This window comes from Podarcis filfolensis (genome assembly GCF_964270895.1).
Source record: "Podarcis filfolensis genome assembly, chromosome: 11".
Classification (NCBI taxonomy): domain Eukaryota; kingdom Metazoa; phylum Chordata; class Lepidosauria; order Squamata; family Lacertidae; genus Podarcis; species Podarcis filfolensis.
The window spans coordinates 16,295,220-16,313,380 of record NC_139613.1 but is presented as its reverse complement, the minus strand read 5'-3'; the positions used below and the strand labels follow the sequence as shown (position 1 = coordinate 16,313,380).

The 18,161-nt window shown below is 45.5% G+C and overlaps 1 protein-coding gene and 1 long non-coding RNA gene across 2 annotated transcripts in view; one reads left to right on the top strand and one right to left on the bottom strand.

Annotated features, from left to right (window-relative positions):
* The window catches only part of ADAMTS12 (ADAM metallopeptidase with thrombospondin type 1 motif 12), a 114,786-nt gene that overhangs the window by 15,514 nt on the left and 81,111 nt on the right, over positions 1-18,161 (top strand). The window contains exon 3 of the mRNA XM_083575504.1: positions 16,455-16,626. Coding sequence (XP_083431630.1) covers positions 16,455-16,626 — 172 coding nt within the window. The remainder of the gene's footprint in view (positions 1-16,454; positions 16,627-18,161) is intronic.
* On the bottom strand, positions 35-8,772 carry LOC310744523. Its single transcript, XR_014539602.1, has 3 exons — positions 8,716-8,772; positions 7,254-7,323; positions 35-326 (listed from the first exon to the last, which is right to left on the bottom strand). It is a non-coding gene; the product is annotated as an uncharacterized lncRNA (long non-coding RNA).

Sequence of the window (18,161 nt, the reverse complement as noted above, 5' to 3'; positions counted from 1 at the left end):
GCTCTGGTGAGCCACTGGGCAGGATTGTGGGTCTTCTTCTTCCTGGCACTCAGGATTCTGACGCAGCCTTTGTGTGTGCCTCCATCTTGCTCTTCCTCCTTCTGGCATCATACCCAGTTGCTTATGCCTCTGTAGCTGATTGCCCAAAGTGCTTACTCTGCAGGAATGGCAATCACTGAATTGCTTGCAGTAAATATGCTTTTCTGGTTTAAGAAGGCTGTGATTTTTCCAGGGCTCATTTTCTCAGTCAGTCGCCCAGCAGTAATGGTTTCGTTCATAGAGATGTGTCATGGCTTCCCCCTGTGCCCCACCAGCCATTGTGCTTCCTGGAAGGCATTTTGTGAGGGCAAGGTTATACAGGATGTGGCATTGGCTCATAAACGAAATAACTGCTGTGCAATCAACTAGATGTTAAAGATTATTGGCCTAAGCGTAAACCGACAGACACTGTTACAATGCATGTGTCTGAACCCAAATGCATATCCGTAACACATAATCATATAATAATCATAGCCGCTCTGAGCCCGGCCTTGGCTGGGGAGGGTGGGGTATAAATAAAAATAATTATTATTATTATTATTATTATTATTATTATTATTATTATTATTATTTTCTATTTATACCCCACCCATCTGACTGAGTTTCCCCAGCCACTCTGGGCGGCTTCCAATCAAATGCTAAAAACAATACAGCATTAAATATTAAAAACTTCCACACACCCTTACCAAGAAGTTTAGGGCCATTTGCTAGACATGTGTTCGTTATGAATATGTGTTTACCCCCGGTCTTGTGCCCACAAGGAGTTCTCACACAAAATAATGAAAGAAATGTTGGTTTATTACACGAAAAGGAAACGACAGAATATGGTCGCTCTCCCCAACTTGATGTTCTCAGTGTGCTCTGGACTCAAACACCCATCAGCCAGCATTCGCAATGGTCAGAGTTGCGAGTCAAGGTATTGCGCTCCCCAGACCCCAACCCCAGATAAACAAAGACCACAACTTTATTGAATACAGATGAAAGAGGTTTGGCTTGGGCATGTGGCAATCAAATACTTCTGGCCTGCCCAGCGGAAGTGACACATAGGTCAATCCAGGCGGGGTTTCCTAAGACTTATATCAAATAGGGTGCCCCCCACAGGGACTGCCATCTGGGGGAGTGCCTTCAGCCCAGGCCCCACCTGGGCACACGGACATACCCACAGGTGCAGGCTGTTTAAATGGGCAGGGAGCAGATGCAAGGAATGCCTTCTCCGTCCATCAGCTTTGCCCCCTGGCCTAACTGGGATGCAGGCCAAGATCTAGCTCCTGATAGGTGGCATGGGCTTATGCCCACACGACCAATCAGGAAGGGGCTCTGATGACAGGATTCCCTCGTCAGGGCCCGGTGATGCCTCTGCCATCCCACAACACCGCCCAACAGAAAGGGGTGAGCGAAGTTGTAGTCCAACAGTAACTGGAGGGCCGCAGGTTCCCTCCTATCTATGCTTCAAAAGAAGAGCAGGAGACTACCAGGAAAGGGATTTAAATGGAGAATACTTGAGACTTCACAGAGTGCCTTGCTCATAAAGACTGTCTCTTTTAATTTGGTTTAGGCTGAGGAGAGGCCATAACTGAGTAGCATCACGGTCTTGTTTAAGCTGCAAACCATCTTGTAAGCAATTTACTAGGATGCATTAATCATAGGCGCTTGACATGCTCTGAAGCGGACGTGTAATTCCACCTTGCGGTAAGATCTTTCTTCAATTCTATTTGGAACCTAATCAGCTGTTTGACGCTGCAATGAAACCTATTTGGGGAGGAAACAGGAACCTACAGTATTACATTTCACAGAACTGAAATACCTTCATTTTCAATTTAAAAGTTTCCTGTTATTATTATTTTTTATTAAAGTGGCACACAAGTTTGCTTTATATGACATATTCATTACCCACACTCTTGGGTTTAAGAAATAAACTCAATAAACTTTGCTACACTCCGGGCAAACTGAATCATTAGCAGCACCATCATTTAAACCATCGGACTCAGCAGCAATTGGGCCTACATCACTGCATCAGTTTAGGAAGGAATGGCCTTTTAAGAGTCAAGGGAAATGATCATTTATGAGGTGTCACTGTCGCAGTCACTGTGCTGTTGATGTGCTCAGGAGGATACTGTTCCGCTGATCTTTGGGAAGGCTTGTAGTAGGCGAGAACAAATAACAGTCATTTTGCATTCCTGATCGACATCTTTCTTTGCAGGGGGTCAAAGGATCACACAGTGTGTCTGAATTCCCCTGTCAGATTTCCCCATAGGAAATGGCTTAAAAGGACAGGTAGATGACAACCTTGCAGTGACTGTCTTGTCTTTCTTTTCAGTGGCGTAGCGTGGGGGGTGCAAGGGGGGCTGGCCGCACCGGGCGCAACATCTGGGGTTAGGGCAAATCCACGGGTTAGGGGGCGCAAATTACTTGCCTTGCCCCGGGTGCTGACAACCCACGCTACGCCACTGTTTCTTTTTAATTTGTATCCTTTCCCTTCCCCCAAAAAGAACTGCATGGGGTTGTTCTGTTTCATCCTCTCACCAGTGAGGCAGGCTAGGTTAAGATTCAGTGGCTGCTTCCAGATGACCTGTTTATTTAGCATTCATCCTGATTGGTTTGCAAGGCAGTGAGATGACACCAGCTATTCCTCAAGCACTCATTCTTATTTGTTTGCAGGGAGGTTAGATGAGGCCGTGTCAAACGAGTGTTCTTCTACACTTCTTCATTCACTTTTCCATCACGTTCCTTATAGCAAAAACTCTGGTCCTTGGGGGAAGTGGGCTTGTTGTGCAAGAGTTCCAGATCAGCTTTAGCTGTGCAGCCTGAATTTGCTGGCATGTGATTGAATCCCACCTGAAAATAGCCGCAGACTGGAAACACCCAGTAACTTGTGCACTGTCACCTACAGCCAGGATGGCCAGATGTGAAAACTGGTCTCCCAGAACTTTAATAGTTGTGTAGAAGATGGAAATTCAGTAAATTAAATGTGCAGGAGGCCTGCCATCTTTTGCATTTTGTCACTGTAGACAGGGCCAAAGTGCACATTGGGTGAGAGATCCATGTTTGCCATCATTTCAAAATCTAGAATCCAGCTGTACTGTGTGTCGGAGGTTCAGTACGACGGAGCTGAAATAGCTCTCTTCCACGTCGTATCTTTGGAATCCATCAGGCTCTCCTCCTCTGACGGTGATTAACGGCCTAAGCCTTTGATGAGGCTTTAGGCATGCTCCCATTATGCAGAGTATACAAACAGCAGAAGGAGCTGAGAGATATGTGCTATATCACTACGTTTATTTCTAACTATGCAGACAGAAAAGAAAAGCATCTGCTCTCTGTGAGAGTCAGTGAACAACTGGAACAAAGAAACAGGAAACCAGTAACTTCAACATCCGTCTCCCGTCTCCTGTGAGACTTCCAACAGTCTGGAATGTAAACAGAGTCTTGTGACTCCAAAAACTGCACAGTGGCATAACAGAAATCTAACACACGTGTGTGTGTGTGTGTGTGTGTGTGTGTGTTGAGAGCTTGTCATTTGTACCAAACTGCCTTGGGAAGATGTTCAACTGGATCGCTCAGTTGGTAGAGCATGAAACTCTTAATTTCAGAATAATGAATTCAAGCCCCACACTGGGCCAAAAGATGGCATTGCAAATGGTAGGTCTAGATGTCTCTCATGGTTCCTTCAAGCTCTACAATTTTATGATTATCCATATGATCTTTTCCTAATAAAAAATTGCTTCTCAAGCTGCTTGTTTTCCCCACAGGTTAAACTGCTCAGTACAAAAAAAAAAAGCTATGTAATTTAAATGAAGGTATTTTACCTGTGCATTTGCAGACATTGGTTGCGTATTAATTTCTTATCATGAGAATATGGTGTAATTTTGACAGACGTTCTTTGTTGCATTGTGGCAGAGGCAGCCGTATCAGAGAAGGGTGTGTGTGTGTTAAGGACTGAGGTTTCTTTTCTCTCTCTCTCTCTGCCTGTTGACCACTGTAATCTGGATAATTGGAGACTCTGTTCCATTTTCTAGGAAAAAACATGTATTTCATCTTTTGTAAATGGTATTGGCTGCATGATTGTCCGTGCTGGCTCTGGTGCTTGTTTAGATGCTTCTGTAAGCAAAGAAACGAGGTTTTCAAGAGCTTCCTTTTTCGAATAGCTAAAATGTCATTTGGGCTTTTGTTGCTGTCGTCATTGCCATAGAACCTAATTAAGTTAAATATGAGAGAACAGAAGACACTGCTTTATACTGGGTCAGATTAATGGTCCACTTAGTCCATTCTTGTCTACTCTGACTGGTGGTGGCTCTTCAGCACCTAAGTCCAGCAGAGATCTTTCCCATCACCTGCCACTTGGTTTGCTCAAGTGAAGGTAAGGGATTAGATCTGGTGTCTTAAGCTTGCAAAGCTCACTGGTCTCTTACTGGTCCTGCTTTCTGTTGATTAAGATTACAGTTCCTCAGGCTTCAGCATCTTGGAGATGAGGGAAACATACAAAGTCTAAGCCTTAAAGTTCCCTGTACCTACCAAAAGGTTAGCTGCTGCATTTTCCAAGGTCAGACCTATCATGCTGTAAACATTCATTGAAAAAGAGAGAGAGAATGGGGTTGGGTTGGCAGAAAGAGAGAAAGGAGGTTGCTGTGCCCACTCTTGACTCCCCCCCCCCCTTTGGCTCTAGTCCCACTCACCACTGGCTTGAGCCACATCTACGTACATGCAGCTCCTGAGAGATCCCCCCCGAAATATATGTTGTTGTTGTTTAGTCGTTTAGTCGTGTCCGACTCTTCGTGACCCCATGGGCCAGAGCACGCCAGGCACTCCTGTCTTCCACTGCCTCCCGCAGTTTGGTCAAACTCATTTTCATAGCTTCAAGAACACTGTCCAACCATCTTGTCCTCTGTCGTCCCCTTCTCCTTGTGCCCTCCATCTTTCCCAACATCAGGGTCTTTTCCAGGGAGTTTTCTCTTCTCATGAGGTGGCCAAAGTACTGGAGCCTCAGCTTCACACTCTGTCCTTCCAGTGAGCACTCAGGGCTGATTTCCTTCAGAATGGATAGGTTTGATCTTCTTGCAGTCCATGGGTCTCTCAAGAGTCTTCTCCAGCACCATAATTCAAAAGCATCAATTCTTCGGCGATCGGCCTTCTTTATGGTCCAGCTCTCACTTCCATACATCACTAATGGGAAAACCCTAGCTTTAACTATACAGACCTTTGTTGGCAAGGTGATGTCTCTGCTTTTTAAGATGCTGTGTAGATTTGTCATTGCTTTTCTCCCAAGAAGCAGGTGTCTTTTAATTTTGTGACTGCTGTCACCATCTGTAGTGATCATGAAGCCCAAGAAAGTAAAATCTCTCACTGCCTCGATTTCTTCCCCTTCTATTTGCCAGGAGGTGATGGGCCCAGTGGGCATGATCTTCGTTTTTTTGATGTTGAGCTTCAGACCATATTTTGCGCTCTCTTTCACCCTCATTAGAAGCCCATACACACACACACACACACACACACACACACACACACAGAGAGAGAACAATTAAAAATAAATCCCATTAATAGATTTTCTTAAACAAGCAACCTGATCAGATTTTGATTATATTCCTGCCTATTATTCTGCATTATCTTGCAATATTCCATCTTGCATATCCTTATTCTCCCTGTAAAACCCATGATTAATTTTACAGATATCTCACTATGTTTTCAAATATCATGTGCCTCTTATGAAACAGACAGATGCACACCACAAATCATCAAATCATTATTACTCCCAGAAAGCAATATTACTAAGAATGTGCATTGGCTATGCACGTATCGCAACTTAGGAGGTGAATTGGGCTGATTCGGGGAAAGCTGTCATGTTTCCAAGTCAGATCATGCCTGTGAATTTCAACCAATTCTTTCAGAAAATGAAAAAGTTGTTGACTTTTCCTTTTTTTTAAAAAAAAAATCAAACTTTAGAGGTGCTCTTTGCAAAAAAAAAAAAAAAAAAAAAAAACACAGCCTTGGGTGTATCTGACCACAATTTGTAGCCATTTTAAAATATTCCATTATAGCGATGGATAGGCTTTGTTTTTTAACAGGCCTAATCTGGTCTCAAACAAAGAGTTGAATTAGAAAGGCACAGAGTGGATCTGAAAGAAATCCGGGGGTTTCCCAAAGCTGCAGATTCAGATACAAATCCAATTTTGTGGCTGATGCACACCCCTAATTTTAAACCCCAAATGAATTCTTGTATATCCTTTCATACTAGCTGGATTAATCTTGTCCCAGTGCATAGGAGAACAAAAGTGACTTTCATAAAAGGAAAAGATCATTTACTTGCTCACGAAGCCAAGGACAACTTCTAGGGCATATAAAATTCCTTTCCCCACCCTCTATGGATATACATAACTTCAGATTGGTTGTTTCTCCACCCAATTCCCCATGTTTAGAATATGATTAGGACAAAACAAGAGGGAAAATTCCTCATCACAAGCCTTTCAGAAATAGACAAAGGAACCATTGATCTCACAATATGCAAACCACCTAATCTTTTTACATGAGATGCAACCTTGAAAAGATAAAAATGTATAAATTAGAGCTGTTTCTAAATGCAGCAGAGAATATAACCCTCTGTTGCAATTCAAGAACTCTTAAGAAACTGGAAGTATAAGCAGCTAAGAATTCAGTGTAATCCGGTTTACTGTGTGGCTTGAGACACAGGGCAGTTAAGTTGAACAATTATATTGTACGGTTAAATATCCAACATCAGTTATACTCAGAATTGACCCATTCAAATCAATGGACTGAAAGTTGGCTGTCACCCTATGTCTTCAGCTGCTTTTCCAGGGATATTAGCCAGAATATTTATGATAGACCAACTCCACCCATCATTCCTGGTGGTATGTATGTCTGAGTAGAGTCTTGGATTTTGTTCTAGAAAATGTCCCAAGACAGATATCTCAAGGAACCTTCGGTCCAATTCAGCTGAAGTCAGTTACTTTTAGGTCCAACTGATTTCAATGGGAAAGCAGAAGCTTAACGCGCTCATTAAAATCAACAGGACTTGACAGTGCTTAAAGTTGACGGAGTCAGCAATATGGTCCTTTCCCTGCTTCTAATAATACTTATTTGCAAAAGAGAGAGGGGGAAAAACACAAAGTGTCCCATGACACCTTCCCTCCCATCTCCTTCTGTTCTGTTGTGTACATGTACTGTAAATAACATCATAAAAGTGACTCTGTGGAGCATAAGTTCACCTGGGGAGGTTCTGTGCTCTACCCTAGGTGGGTCTGACTTGAACCATTAGCTTAGGCCTCTGTGGATATGCTGTAGGTCAACATCAGAAGAGGGCCCTGTTTATCTCCAGAAGCTTACTTGACCAGCCCTACTCATTGCTCTTATGCCAGGGGATCCTACTGAAGATAAACACTTTCAAGTCCCATCACAATAATATAAGAAATATGCTGTTGGACCAGACCAAAGGTTTATCTGGTCCAGCTTCTATTCTCTTAGTGGCCAACCAGGTGTCTTTGGGATGGCTACAAGGAGAACAAGAGTGCAATAGCACTCTCTTGAACATATTTCACAGCAACTGGTAATTCAGAGGAATTCTGTCTGTGATACTGGAGGTAATGTGTAGCCACTGGTATCCTTATCCTCCATGAATTGACTAAACCCTTTTTAAAGTTATCTAGGTTGGTGGCCATTATGACCTCCCATGGGAGGAAATGTCATATTGTAACCATGAACTGTGTGTCCTTTTTTTTTGTCTATCCCGAATTGTCTACCACTGGTTGGGTCCTGGGTTTATGACAGAGGGAGTGAGAACATCACTTTCTCTATTACACTATGCATAATTTTATACATCTGTAGCATGTTCCTTCCTTGCTCTCCTTGACATTTGCCTAAGCAACAGTCCCTCCTTGCATCCCTGGTTTTAGCTTGGAAGTGGCTCAGAAATAGACCAAGCCAACCTGTTTCTTTAGATTGGCATCATTCACTAGGGGTGCTGCTTGTCTTGCCTTAAACAGTCTGGGCAGTTTGATTTGTGTGCTGCTCCCAGCAAGGCTAGCATTCTGTTGAACCTGAAAATTGCTCCCAAATAGTCTGCAACATTAAGATAACCTGCCTTGCCTAGGAGTGACAAAAAAACTTTGAGCTGCGGAAGGAACAGCAGAATTATATCCCCAAAATTGGGATGGGGGCGGGAATGGACATTCTCTGGTTGACAATGATTTATTGGAGATTCTAATAAAGATCTGAACAAAGAGCAAGAGTTCCTACAAAATGGAAAAAATGCTTTTGTTAAAATGATGGCCCATGTAGAGCTGTAATTCTTATGGAAATAACTTCACTGCCTGAATAACATGGGCTCTATCAGCAGCTGCAGGTAAGCTTCAACGCTGATTAGAAAGCTGTTTGGTTATTCCACTGAGGCACTTGCATACAACTCAAAAAATCTGCCCGATTTGTCAAACCCTTAGCGACCCCTGTAGCTTGCCAAATTTGGCATTTGTCCTTGTCTCCAACAATTTCATTGGCCTTGCCATCCACAACATTTCCCCGAAGCACAAACAGCTAGGAGGGTGCTTTGTCAACCTTCCTTTCCGAGCACAATGGATTTCTGCACTGACAGCGCAATCACCTACGTGGAAATGCCTACGTTATGCGGAATGGCTGCCAACAGGTCTCACCACTCAGCACATCACAAGTGCTCACCCAAAATGCGCAAGACGTTTTGATGCCTGGAGGAAGGGCATCAGCAGGAGGGCATCCGCCTTGCATGCGGAAGGTCCCAGGTTCAGTTCAGCTGGGAGAGAACACTGCCTGAAAACCTGGTGTGCTGGTCTGGGGGGGGTTACCGTGCGGCGTGGTCTGAGTCCGGTCCTGGGTCGAGGGTATGGAGGTGTCCGTCAAGGGCAAAGCGGGGTCCAAGGCAAGGAGCCAGGCGTGGTCAGGAACTCTGGAAGAGCAGGACAGGGTGCTGCCAGGAACAGGTTTCCAACGACATTGCTCCTGCAACCTGGGACTGGGCTGACTGGCCTTTATCTCCTCTGAGGCATAGGGCAGTCCCGGCCCACAGGTGACTCGCCTCTCCTGGCCTTAAGGCGAACACTCCTCCTGTGAGAACTTAGTTCCCTCTACCTCTCTGCCCTGAGCCTCTGCAGCTACGGAGAGGCTGGAGGGTTACTGGACCCAGAGGCAACCTCACCTTCCCCTGACAGGGCTGGGAGAGGAGCACCTGCAGGCAATGGGTCCTGGATCACCTCCGGAGCCAGAGCGGATTCAACTGGTGTCTACTCCTGAGGATCCAGCACAGGTGAGGGCCCTTCAGGTTCAAGCCCCTGCCCCAGCTCAGCCAGCCCTGGAGGCGGGGACTCCTGTACAGGCTGGGATTCCTCAGGTTCAGCCTCTGAGTCTGAATCCCAGGCCATCACACCTGGAGAGCTGCTTCCAATCCGTGTGGACAATACTGAGCTAGATGGACCAATGGTGTGACTGACTGAGCTATTGTCCTCCTTGGGCTGGGTGGGCTTAGAACAGTGTAACTGTGCTGGGTTCTGGGATTTTGTGGTAACAAAGCTGTGTCTCCACCTATGGAGGAAACACCATAAGCCTTCGCTGATCTCTTCCTTCAGAAATCTCAGGTAAATGCTGCCTCTGGAAGTTCTCACCGCTCTGGAATATAGGAAACCTGGGAATGTGCTCATACCAGCTTTGGTCCATCTAGTTCAATATTTTTACTGATCAGGATTTTGGACAGAGGACTCTCCCAGCCTGACCTGGAGATCCTGGGGATTGAATCTGGGACCTTATGGATGCCAAACAGATGCTTTACCAGTGAAATACAGGCCTTATGAAGGGACACGGGTGGCGCTGTGGTCTAAACTACAGAGCCTAAGGCTTGCTGATCAGAAGGTCAGTGGTTCGAATCCCCATGACGGGGTGAGCTCACGTTGCTCGGTCCCTGCTCCTGCCAACCTAGCAGTTCGAAAGCACGTCAAAGTGCAAGTAGATAAATAGGTACCGGTCTGGCGGGAAGGTAAACGGCTTTTCCGTGCGCTGCTCTGGTTCGCCAGAAGCGGCTTAGTCATGCTGGCCACATGACCTGGAAGCTGTATGCCGGCTTCCTCGGCCAGTAAAGCGAGATGAGCGCCGCAACCCCAGAGTCGGCCACGACTGGACCTCATGGTCAGGGGTCCCTTTACCCTTTACCTTACAGGCCTTGTGGTTATCATCAAGTCCCCTCCGCACCGCTGATGAGTCCAGGGCTGACCAGGCCTTCCCTGGCTGCTATTTATAGAATAAAAAGCATGCTCATTAATTTCATTCATGCAATTAACATCACATCTAGTATGGCCCTAAGTGTTAGGGTACAACGTGCACAACATAATGTGCTGTACAGTATTTCCTTTAATGCTGCGTGATCTCTTCTCAAACTCTGCAGCTGGCCCTTCTGGCAAAAGCAGGCTCCGCAGTTTGTGAAGTTATTGGTTTCATATACCGGCTCGCCTCCCTTTTTCCTCCTTGGTGATAATCAGGAGAGGCAAGCTGTATGTAGCTCCAGCCTTGTGCTGTCAGTGTGCCCGTAACATTCTTATGGAAAGCGCAGCAGATTGTGCAGCTGTTTCTTTCCAGCACCTGGGAAATGGAGCAAACTGCAATCATAAACTCAGAAACAATCCCTTTTCTCACAAGCCCAGCGATTAAATTTGTGGCTGGCAGGATGATGGATAGCGACAGAGAAATATTTCTTCCTCCCTAACTTTACTTGTCACCCAAGACTATTTTTTTGGCAACTGAGGCAGAAAATGCAAATGGTGCTTCTTTGCAGAAATATAATTAAACGCCCCAAAATTTGCATCCCTTAAGAGTGAGTGTACCAGTTATGTCAACTGAGACCGAGCAAGTGTAGAAGGAAGGAGAAACCACCCTGTAGCCATCTGAGCAGCTCCTTCTGCACTCTGGCTAAAATGGCTTAGTTTACAGAGGACAGTTCTCTGTTCGAAGGGCTGCCCAGTCCTGTTTAAAGATAAAGAGTTGTAAGAAGGGAGAGCAAGGGGCTGGGAGTTGCCCATCAGCAGTTCACATCTAGGCAGCAGACACAATCTTCCCCGCTAGGATGAGAATTCAATTATATTTAAAATACTCTAATGACTTCTAAATGCACATCTGTACATATTAATTAGCAGTACACATGCACAAAGGAAAAGTAAGAGAGGGGGACACAAATGGACTCATGGGGCACTTTGGTTGTTTTCCTTTTCCTTTTTTGAAAATAAATATTCTTAGAGGTGAAAAGAGGACAGTGGCCCTGACTTTGCCAACTTTAAGTGCTGTCAAGTCCTTAAAGAGACTTAAGCATTTGCTTTCCCGTTGAAATCAGTGGGACTTAACTTTAGGTGGATTGGGCCCCTCAAGAAACCCAGAAAGTCTTACTGAGGTTTCCAAACTGTTTTCAAAGGCAGCCCCACACCCAATGCACTGCAGTAGTCTACAGGTGATCAAAGCATTGCAGAACAAAGGCTGCTTCTTTCTCTGAGGAGATGAATGGCACATCCATCACTTGAGTATCTAGTAACAAGGCTGGATCTAGGGCACAGGTGGGCAGCCTGGGGACTGCACATGGTCCCTGGCCTCATTTTGTGTAGCCGCCTTGATATTTTATGATATCGCAATACAGCCATACATCAATAAACAAAAGCAAACAAACAAATGAGATTCTAATCTGAGATGGCCGTGATGTCATGGATAGGCTGGATGTGAAGGGAGGCACCAGTGGGGAACCCCCAAGGGATTGGTGGTGGGACAATTATGAACAGTCAGAGGGAGAAGAGGGAGCACACTGCAGGGAGGAGATATCAGAAGCTGAAGAGGTAACAGGGTTTAGTGATAAGGGTGTGTGTGTGGCAGAGAGAAGTCAGGAATCAGAATTAGAAGTGGAAGCAGGAGAGGAGGGAGTTAACTATCGGAGGTTCCGTTTGAGCTGAAATAGCTCTCCTCCTCGGACATTCTTCGGAATCCATCAGGCTCTCCTCCTCCGATGATGATTAACGACCTAAGCCTTTAATGAGGCTTCAGGCAAGCTCCCATTACACAGAGTATACAAGCAGCAGAAGGACGAGAAATATATGTGCTACATCGCTACGTTTATTTCTAACTATGCAGGACAGAAAAGAATATGCATCTGCTCTCTGTGAGAGTTGGTGACAACAGAACAAAGAAACAGGAAATCAGTAATATCAACATCCGTCTCCTGTCTCCCATGAGACTTCCAACAGTCTGGAATGTAAACAGAGTCGTGTGACTCCAAAAACTGCACAGTGGCATAACAGAAACCTAACATTAACTTCACTGACGCAGTGTGATTTATTGCTGACCTTCTCCTGACTCCCACCCTGACACATGGTGAAAACTGAGCTGGGGCATGTATGTGTCTTTATTCTTGCCACCCTTAGCTCCTTGGGGAGGAAGGCTGGGATATAAATTTGATAAATGAAATTATAATCTGATCATTTAGATGTGTTAATCCAGGACACGTTTGTCGCTGGCTCCACCCATCACTCTGGCTCCACCCATCACTGGCAAGCAGCCCCCAGACTGATTATCCCTGAAGGAATATGGCCCTTGATGTGGGGAGAAGGTTGCCCACCATGATCTAGCTAGAAGCACCTCCTGACTGTGTGTTTGATACAAGCCACTTTCCCATGGTGAGCTGTGCCCAAAGTGGTTATTATTGAAAAGCAAAACACAGAACATAATGGAACATTGCAACAAATAATCTATAGGCTTAAATGAGTAAGCCCACAGTAAAATGAAAGTTTACAGACCACAAGTTTTCAGGTGGTCTTATTGGGCCCCATGGAGACTCAGCTGCCTGTTTAAAATACAGTTCAGAGGAGAGGGGTCTTCTTACCAGCCTAGAGGATTGACTATCAGCTCCTTCACCTCTCCTCAAGAGGAGACTGGCAGCAGCAAAAGGGAAACACTGGACCAGACATTGATGGTAAGTCCACTTTCCCAGTAGCCTCCCAGAAGGTCCAGCTGCTTTTGAGCTGAGCTGAAAATATGGGAATTAACTCCATGTTGGATGATGTAACTTGCATACTTCTTTCACTTCAAAAAAAAGTTTGAAAAATTAATCAGTGGTTGTTTTCGTTTCTCCTTTCCCCTTGCTGGTTTGGATTCTGCCAAGCTTGCCATGTCAATCAAACCTGCAACTTCTTCCTTTTTTAGTTTTATTATGTTCTGAGGTTCTTAATTTTTAATAAGAGGACAAGTTGTACGGAGTCGTAACAACCTGTAAAAATGCAATGTGATGGTTGTTTTGTAAAGTCAAGGAAATGTCTGCAGTACAGTCTGCCCTGAAGTAGCAGGGTAAGTAAATGCTTGAGTAGGCAAATAATTAAAACGCTCATCCGTTCCATGCCAACTCTCACATTTCAGGCTGTAGAGATCCTGGAGGACAGTACAGTAGCTAATGAATACATCATAAGAACCGTACGCAGAGTCAACAGATGCCTCGGTGAAGTGGGAACGTGTCTGCACAAATTGTACAAACAACTTTGGTGAGCCAGGGAGGTGGGGGTAGGCAATTGGTACACAAAAAGGGAAAGGATAGGTAGCTGCTAACACTGGATATACGGTAAGTGGTTTTTTCCTGCCTAACACAGGGCAGAACAACTTAGCAAACAGATGTTTACAATCCCATGTGTGCAGGAGTAGTTCAAATACAGGGTGCAGTATCTTTGAGTGCAATTCACCTTTTCTGTGCCTGCTGATTCTCCTCTGCAAACAAACCCCTGCATTACCCTCCAGATGGATTTGCTTCTGGTTTCAGAGAACAATGGGAAAGACAGTAATAACCTGGTGGAGCATTTAAGTGGGGGAAACCAGCCACAAGGGATATAGATGGGTACCCTGCCCCAGCCAAGGAAGACACATGCTTCATAGCTAAGTCTTTAGTGACAAAGAAACACTTACAGTGGTTCCAGATACGCGCTCACACAGGGGCTGCAACTCATAGGGACTGAGGTGACTTCAGTCCCCCTAAAATTGATGGGTGGCTTGTGTTGCCACTGCTGCAATGCCTGCCGTCCACCGGCACCAGGCCTGCCAAGCTGCCGGCAGACCTGCTAGGCTGCCAGTGCCAGTGTACTTCAGGAAGCTGGCATCAGAAACGTGCTTCCAGAAGTGTGGCCACAGTGGCTCACTGCTGTTGCACGAGCTGGGAACGTGGTAGCTCCTCCTCTTCCTCCTGCCGTGGAGGGGAAGCAGCCCTTGGCCTGTGGTAGTGGTAGGAAGAGGAGGAGGAGCCGCCACCAGCCACAGGAGCCAAGCTGCCAGGTGATGCCCGGATGCCCCATGCAACAGCATCGTGTCCGGGCGTTGTGCCCGACACACACTTCTAGCCTCTAAGTGACACACACACAGCTGGTCACAGTCTTCCCCACCATGGTGAGATATAGAATAAAGGTAAAGGAACCCCTGACCATTAGGTCCAGTCGTGACCGACTCTGGGGTTGCGGCGCTCATCTCGCTTTATTAGCCGAGGGAGCCGGCGTACAGCTTCCGGGTCATGTGGCCAGCATGACTAAGCCGCTTCTGGCGAACCAGAGCAGCGCACGGAAATGCCGTTTACCTTCCCGCTGGAGTGGTACCTATTTATCTACTTGCACTTTGACATGCTTTCGAACTTCTAGGTTGGCAGGAGCAGGGACTGAGCAACGGGAGCTCAGCCCGTCGCAGGGATTCGAACCGCTGACCTTCTGATCGGCAAGTCCTAGGCTCTGTGGTTTAACCCACAGCGCCACCCGCGTCCCAGAATATCTCCATTTAAATCATTGTCATTCTTTGTAAATTGGCATCTGCACATTTTAATGTGCTCTGCGACACAGTTTCCCACATTGCTTTACTAGATCATAAAGAGGCGTGATTTGCTAGATACGCATTTTCTCCCTGCAGCTGGGCGACTTTTGCCAGGATGAAAACGCGAGATGTTCTGCATGCTGGGAGAGCTGCCCCCAAGCCCAGCCCAGCCCAGCCCAGCTCCCCCTGAAAAGAACTCCAGCTGAACTCTAGACAATCAGGGCAACAATAGCAGCTGGCATTTTGAAAGCTGTGTCATGCATTTTTATTACTTTAATGTGCTTAGGAAGAATTGAATTGCCCTTTTGCGTCTTAATGTCTTTATTCAAGGGTTGGGGTTGGGCTGGGTTGGGAGGGGGACTGTAGCATGTCAGCAGAGTAGTGGAAAAGTGATTTCCCTGATGTTTTTATAGAAAACTGTCCAACATGTGCCTGGAACAGGAGAGTCTTGCCGATTGCTGTGACTCATCCTAGCCTAGGAATGGTTGATAAGATTGGAAGAACTGCAATTGTTGTTTTTTTAGACCTTAGAGTCATGCAAATACAGGTAAAAAAGGTGAAATTCGTGAGATAAAATCTAGGGGCAGGGAGGTAAAGCTAGTTATGATTCAACATAAATGACATAAGAAACAGTTCACACATGGTGTTTTAACTGCTGTTGGTTCAGTGTATTTGGTCCATCTTGACATCTGTTAGTGGTATGCTAGAATTGCTTCAGACGTCAAAAAGCTGCTATTTTTGTAAAAAAAATAAATCCACCTTTTGTTCTTACTTTGCCTTCACACCAAATACGTCTTCTTGTAGGTGGTGTGCAAAATTTTGACTGAATGGTGAATGATTCAGGCAGCAAAAGGGTAATTAATAAAGCAGCTCAGCACTAATACACCATAATGTATTGGGGTTAGCACAGATCTTTTGGTCTACATCTGCTATCAGCCCCAGCTAGCATGGTGAATGGTTAAGGGTGATTGGAGTGATAGTTCATTACACTGGCTACCCCAGCCATAAAGGGTATGGAAAATAATATGTGTTATATCCTTGCTAAAAGGATAAACTATCGCACAGGTACACTCCAGCTTAGATTTGCAATGAAGTACAATATTTATATGAGAATACAGCCCCAAAGAGTGAACATCAGAAATCCGGCTAATCCACCTAGAGCCACGATGGAAGTTCCTTTTTGTTCACAGAATAACTTCTTTGTCCAAAAGTGGGGGCTTGAGCAGGGGCTCACCGCCTTACTCACCTTTTTCACTGATGACACTATGTGTTTTGGGGCAGAGGTGGCCGTGTCACCACACCCCTCAGAAACTCTTGCCAGTTGCTAGGCAACTTTTTTTGTTTTAACCCAAGTGAAGTTTGCTCCACAACATCAGGTTATGCTTTCTCCTCTGTCTAGTTGCCAAAATTCCCACCCACCTTTCTGCATGAAACAAAAGGTGGAAAAATCAAGAGAGACTCGCAAAAAACAGTGTTGTATTTTCACATCGTTGGGAGCTTTCAGTGAAGGGTAGATAATAAATAATGTAATGTAATGGTTCTATGTATTCTCTCTCTCTCTTTCTTTCTTTCTCTCTCTCCCTTCTCAGGCTGGATACTTCCAGCTGTCTGATGGAGATTACTTCATTGAACCGGTGAAGAAATATCAGTCAGGAGAAGGCCCTTACGCCCATATAATCTACAGGGCAAATGTCTTTCAGAAAGCTTTGCGGAAACGACGAGGCACCTATTTGAAGGAGGAACAGACTTGTGGAGTGAATGGTACACATTCAAATCTTTTTATTTTAATGCCTTTTCATTCAATAACCCAATCCCAAATATCTTATCTGGAGATAAACCTGTCCCCATGGCTGTTTCATGAAGCATCCGGCAAAAATACTCTAAAAATCTGGACTATTTTGAAACCAGTCATAGTTTCCCTCAGAGAATCCTGGGGGTGATAGTTTGGCAACAGTTGTGAGGCGTCAGAGTTCAGTTTTATGCGACTTTGACAGTTAAGGAGGTTTTAGATTAGTTAGTGTAGATCAGGACTGGGGACCCTGTGGCCTTCCTGATGTGGGGGGAATCCACTTCCCATCAGCCCCTGCCCAGAATTATGGAAATTGTCATCCCATCCCTTATATAGATATAAAATGCGCCAGAAGTGATATGAGAAGTGCCTGAAAGAAAGTCACCAAGTACAACAGGTTTCTTCCTATGGTTTTGTCTCACATTCTGTGGTATAGTGGGGCAGTGGGGCAAATGCACTACAGACTAGGAACATCAGGTTAATTGAAAGTCCGTGGGAAGTGAGTGAGATGATAGTAAGGCTTTTGTGCATGCTTGTAACAGATTAGCATATGAAAAGTCAGAGAATGTGGGGGGGAATTATGCAAGGCTAGATACTTCTTTCCTTTTCTTTGATGAGGTCCCCACTTCACACTAGCCCTTTAAAAGAAAACACTTCATTGCAATGCTGTTCACATTTCTAATTCAAAGTGAAAGGTTGCTTTTTAACTGGCTGAAGATCTTTCGTTAAAGCTCAGTATTTTCTACAAGTTGTTCCTATTGTGTCAGAAGTAAGGGCTGTTGAGTTGAATGGAGTTTACTCCCAGGAAACTATGCACAGGGTTGCAGTCATGCTGATCCTAATAAACTGGATATTAAGCTACTTACTGCTGCTCTTCGGTGTGCATGTATAGGGCTTGGCTACGGGAGCTGTCACAATATGCTCCTGCACTTCAAAGCATGCAGAACCCCTGGATTGTAGGCCAAACAGGACCACAGTTAGATTGGCCCTCAGGGTCTCCTCCTGCCGATGAGCTCCTTGGTGGGGAACAGCAGAAGGGGAAGGGCTTTGATGCCCTGCAAAGCATTGGTGACTTTAGGCCAGCCACTGTTTCTCAGCCTGGCCTACCTCACAAGGTTGTTGTGAGGATCAAATGGGAAGAAGGAAAACCAAGTATACCATCTTGAGCGCCTTGGAATAAAGGTGGGATATAAATGAAAAAGGTGGGACGTGGGTGGCACTGTGGGTTAAACCACAGAGCCTAGGACTTGACGATCAGAAGGTTAGAAGTTCGAATCCCCACGATGGGGTGAGCTCCCATTGCTCGGTCCCTGCTCCTGCCAACCTAGCAGTTCGAAAGCACGTCAAAGTGCAAGTAGATAAATAGGTACCGCTCCAGCGGGAAGGTAAACGGCGTTTCTGTGTGTTGCTCTGGTTCGCCAGAAGCGGCTTAGTCCTGCTGGCCACATGACCCGGAAGCTGTACGCCGGCTCCCTCAGCCAGTAAAGCGAAATGAGCGCCGCAACCC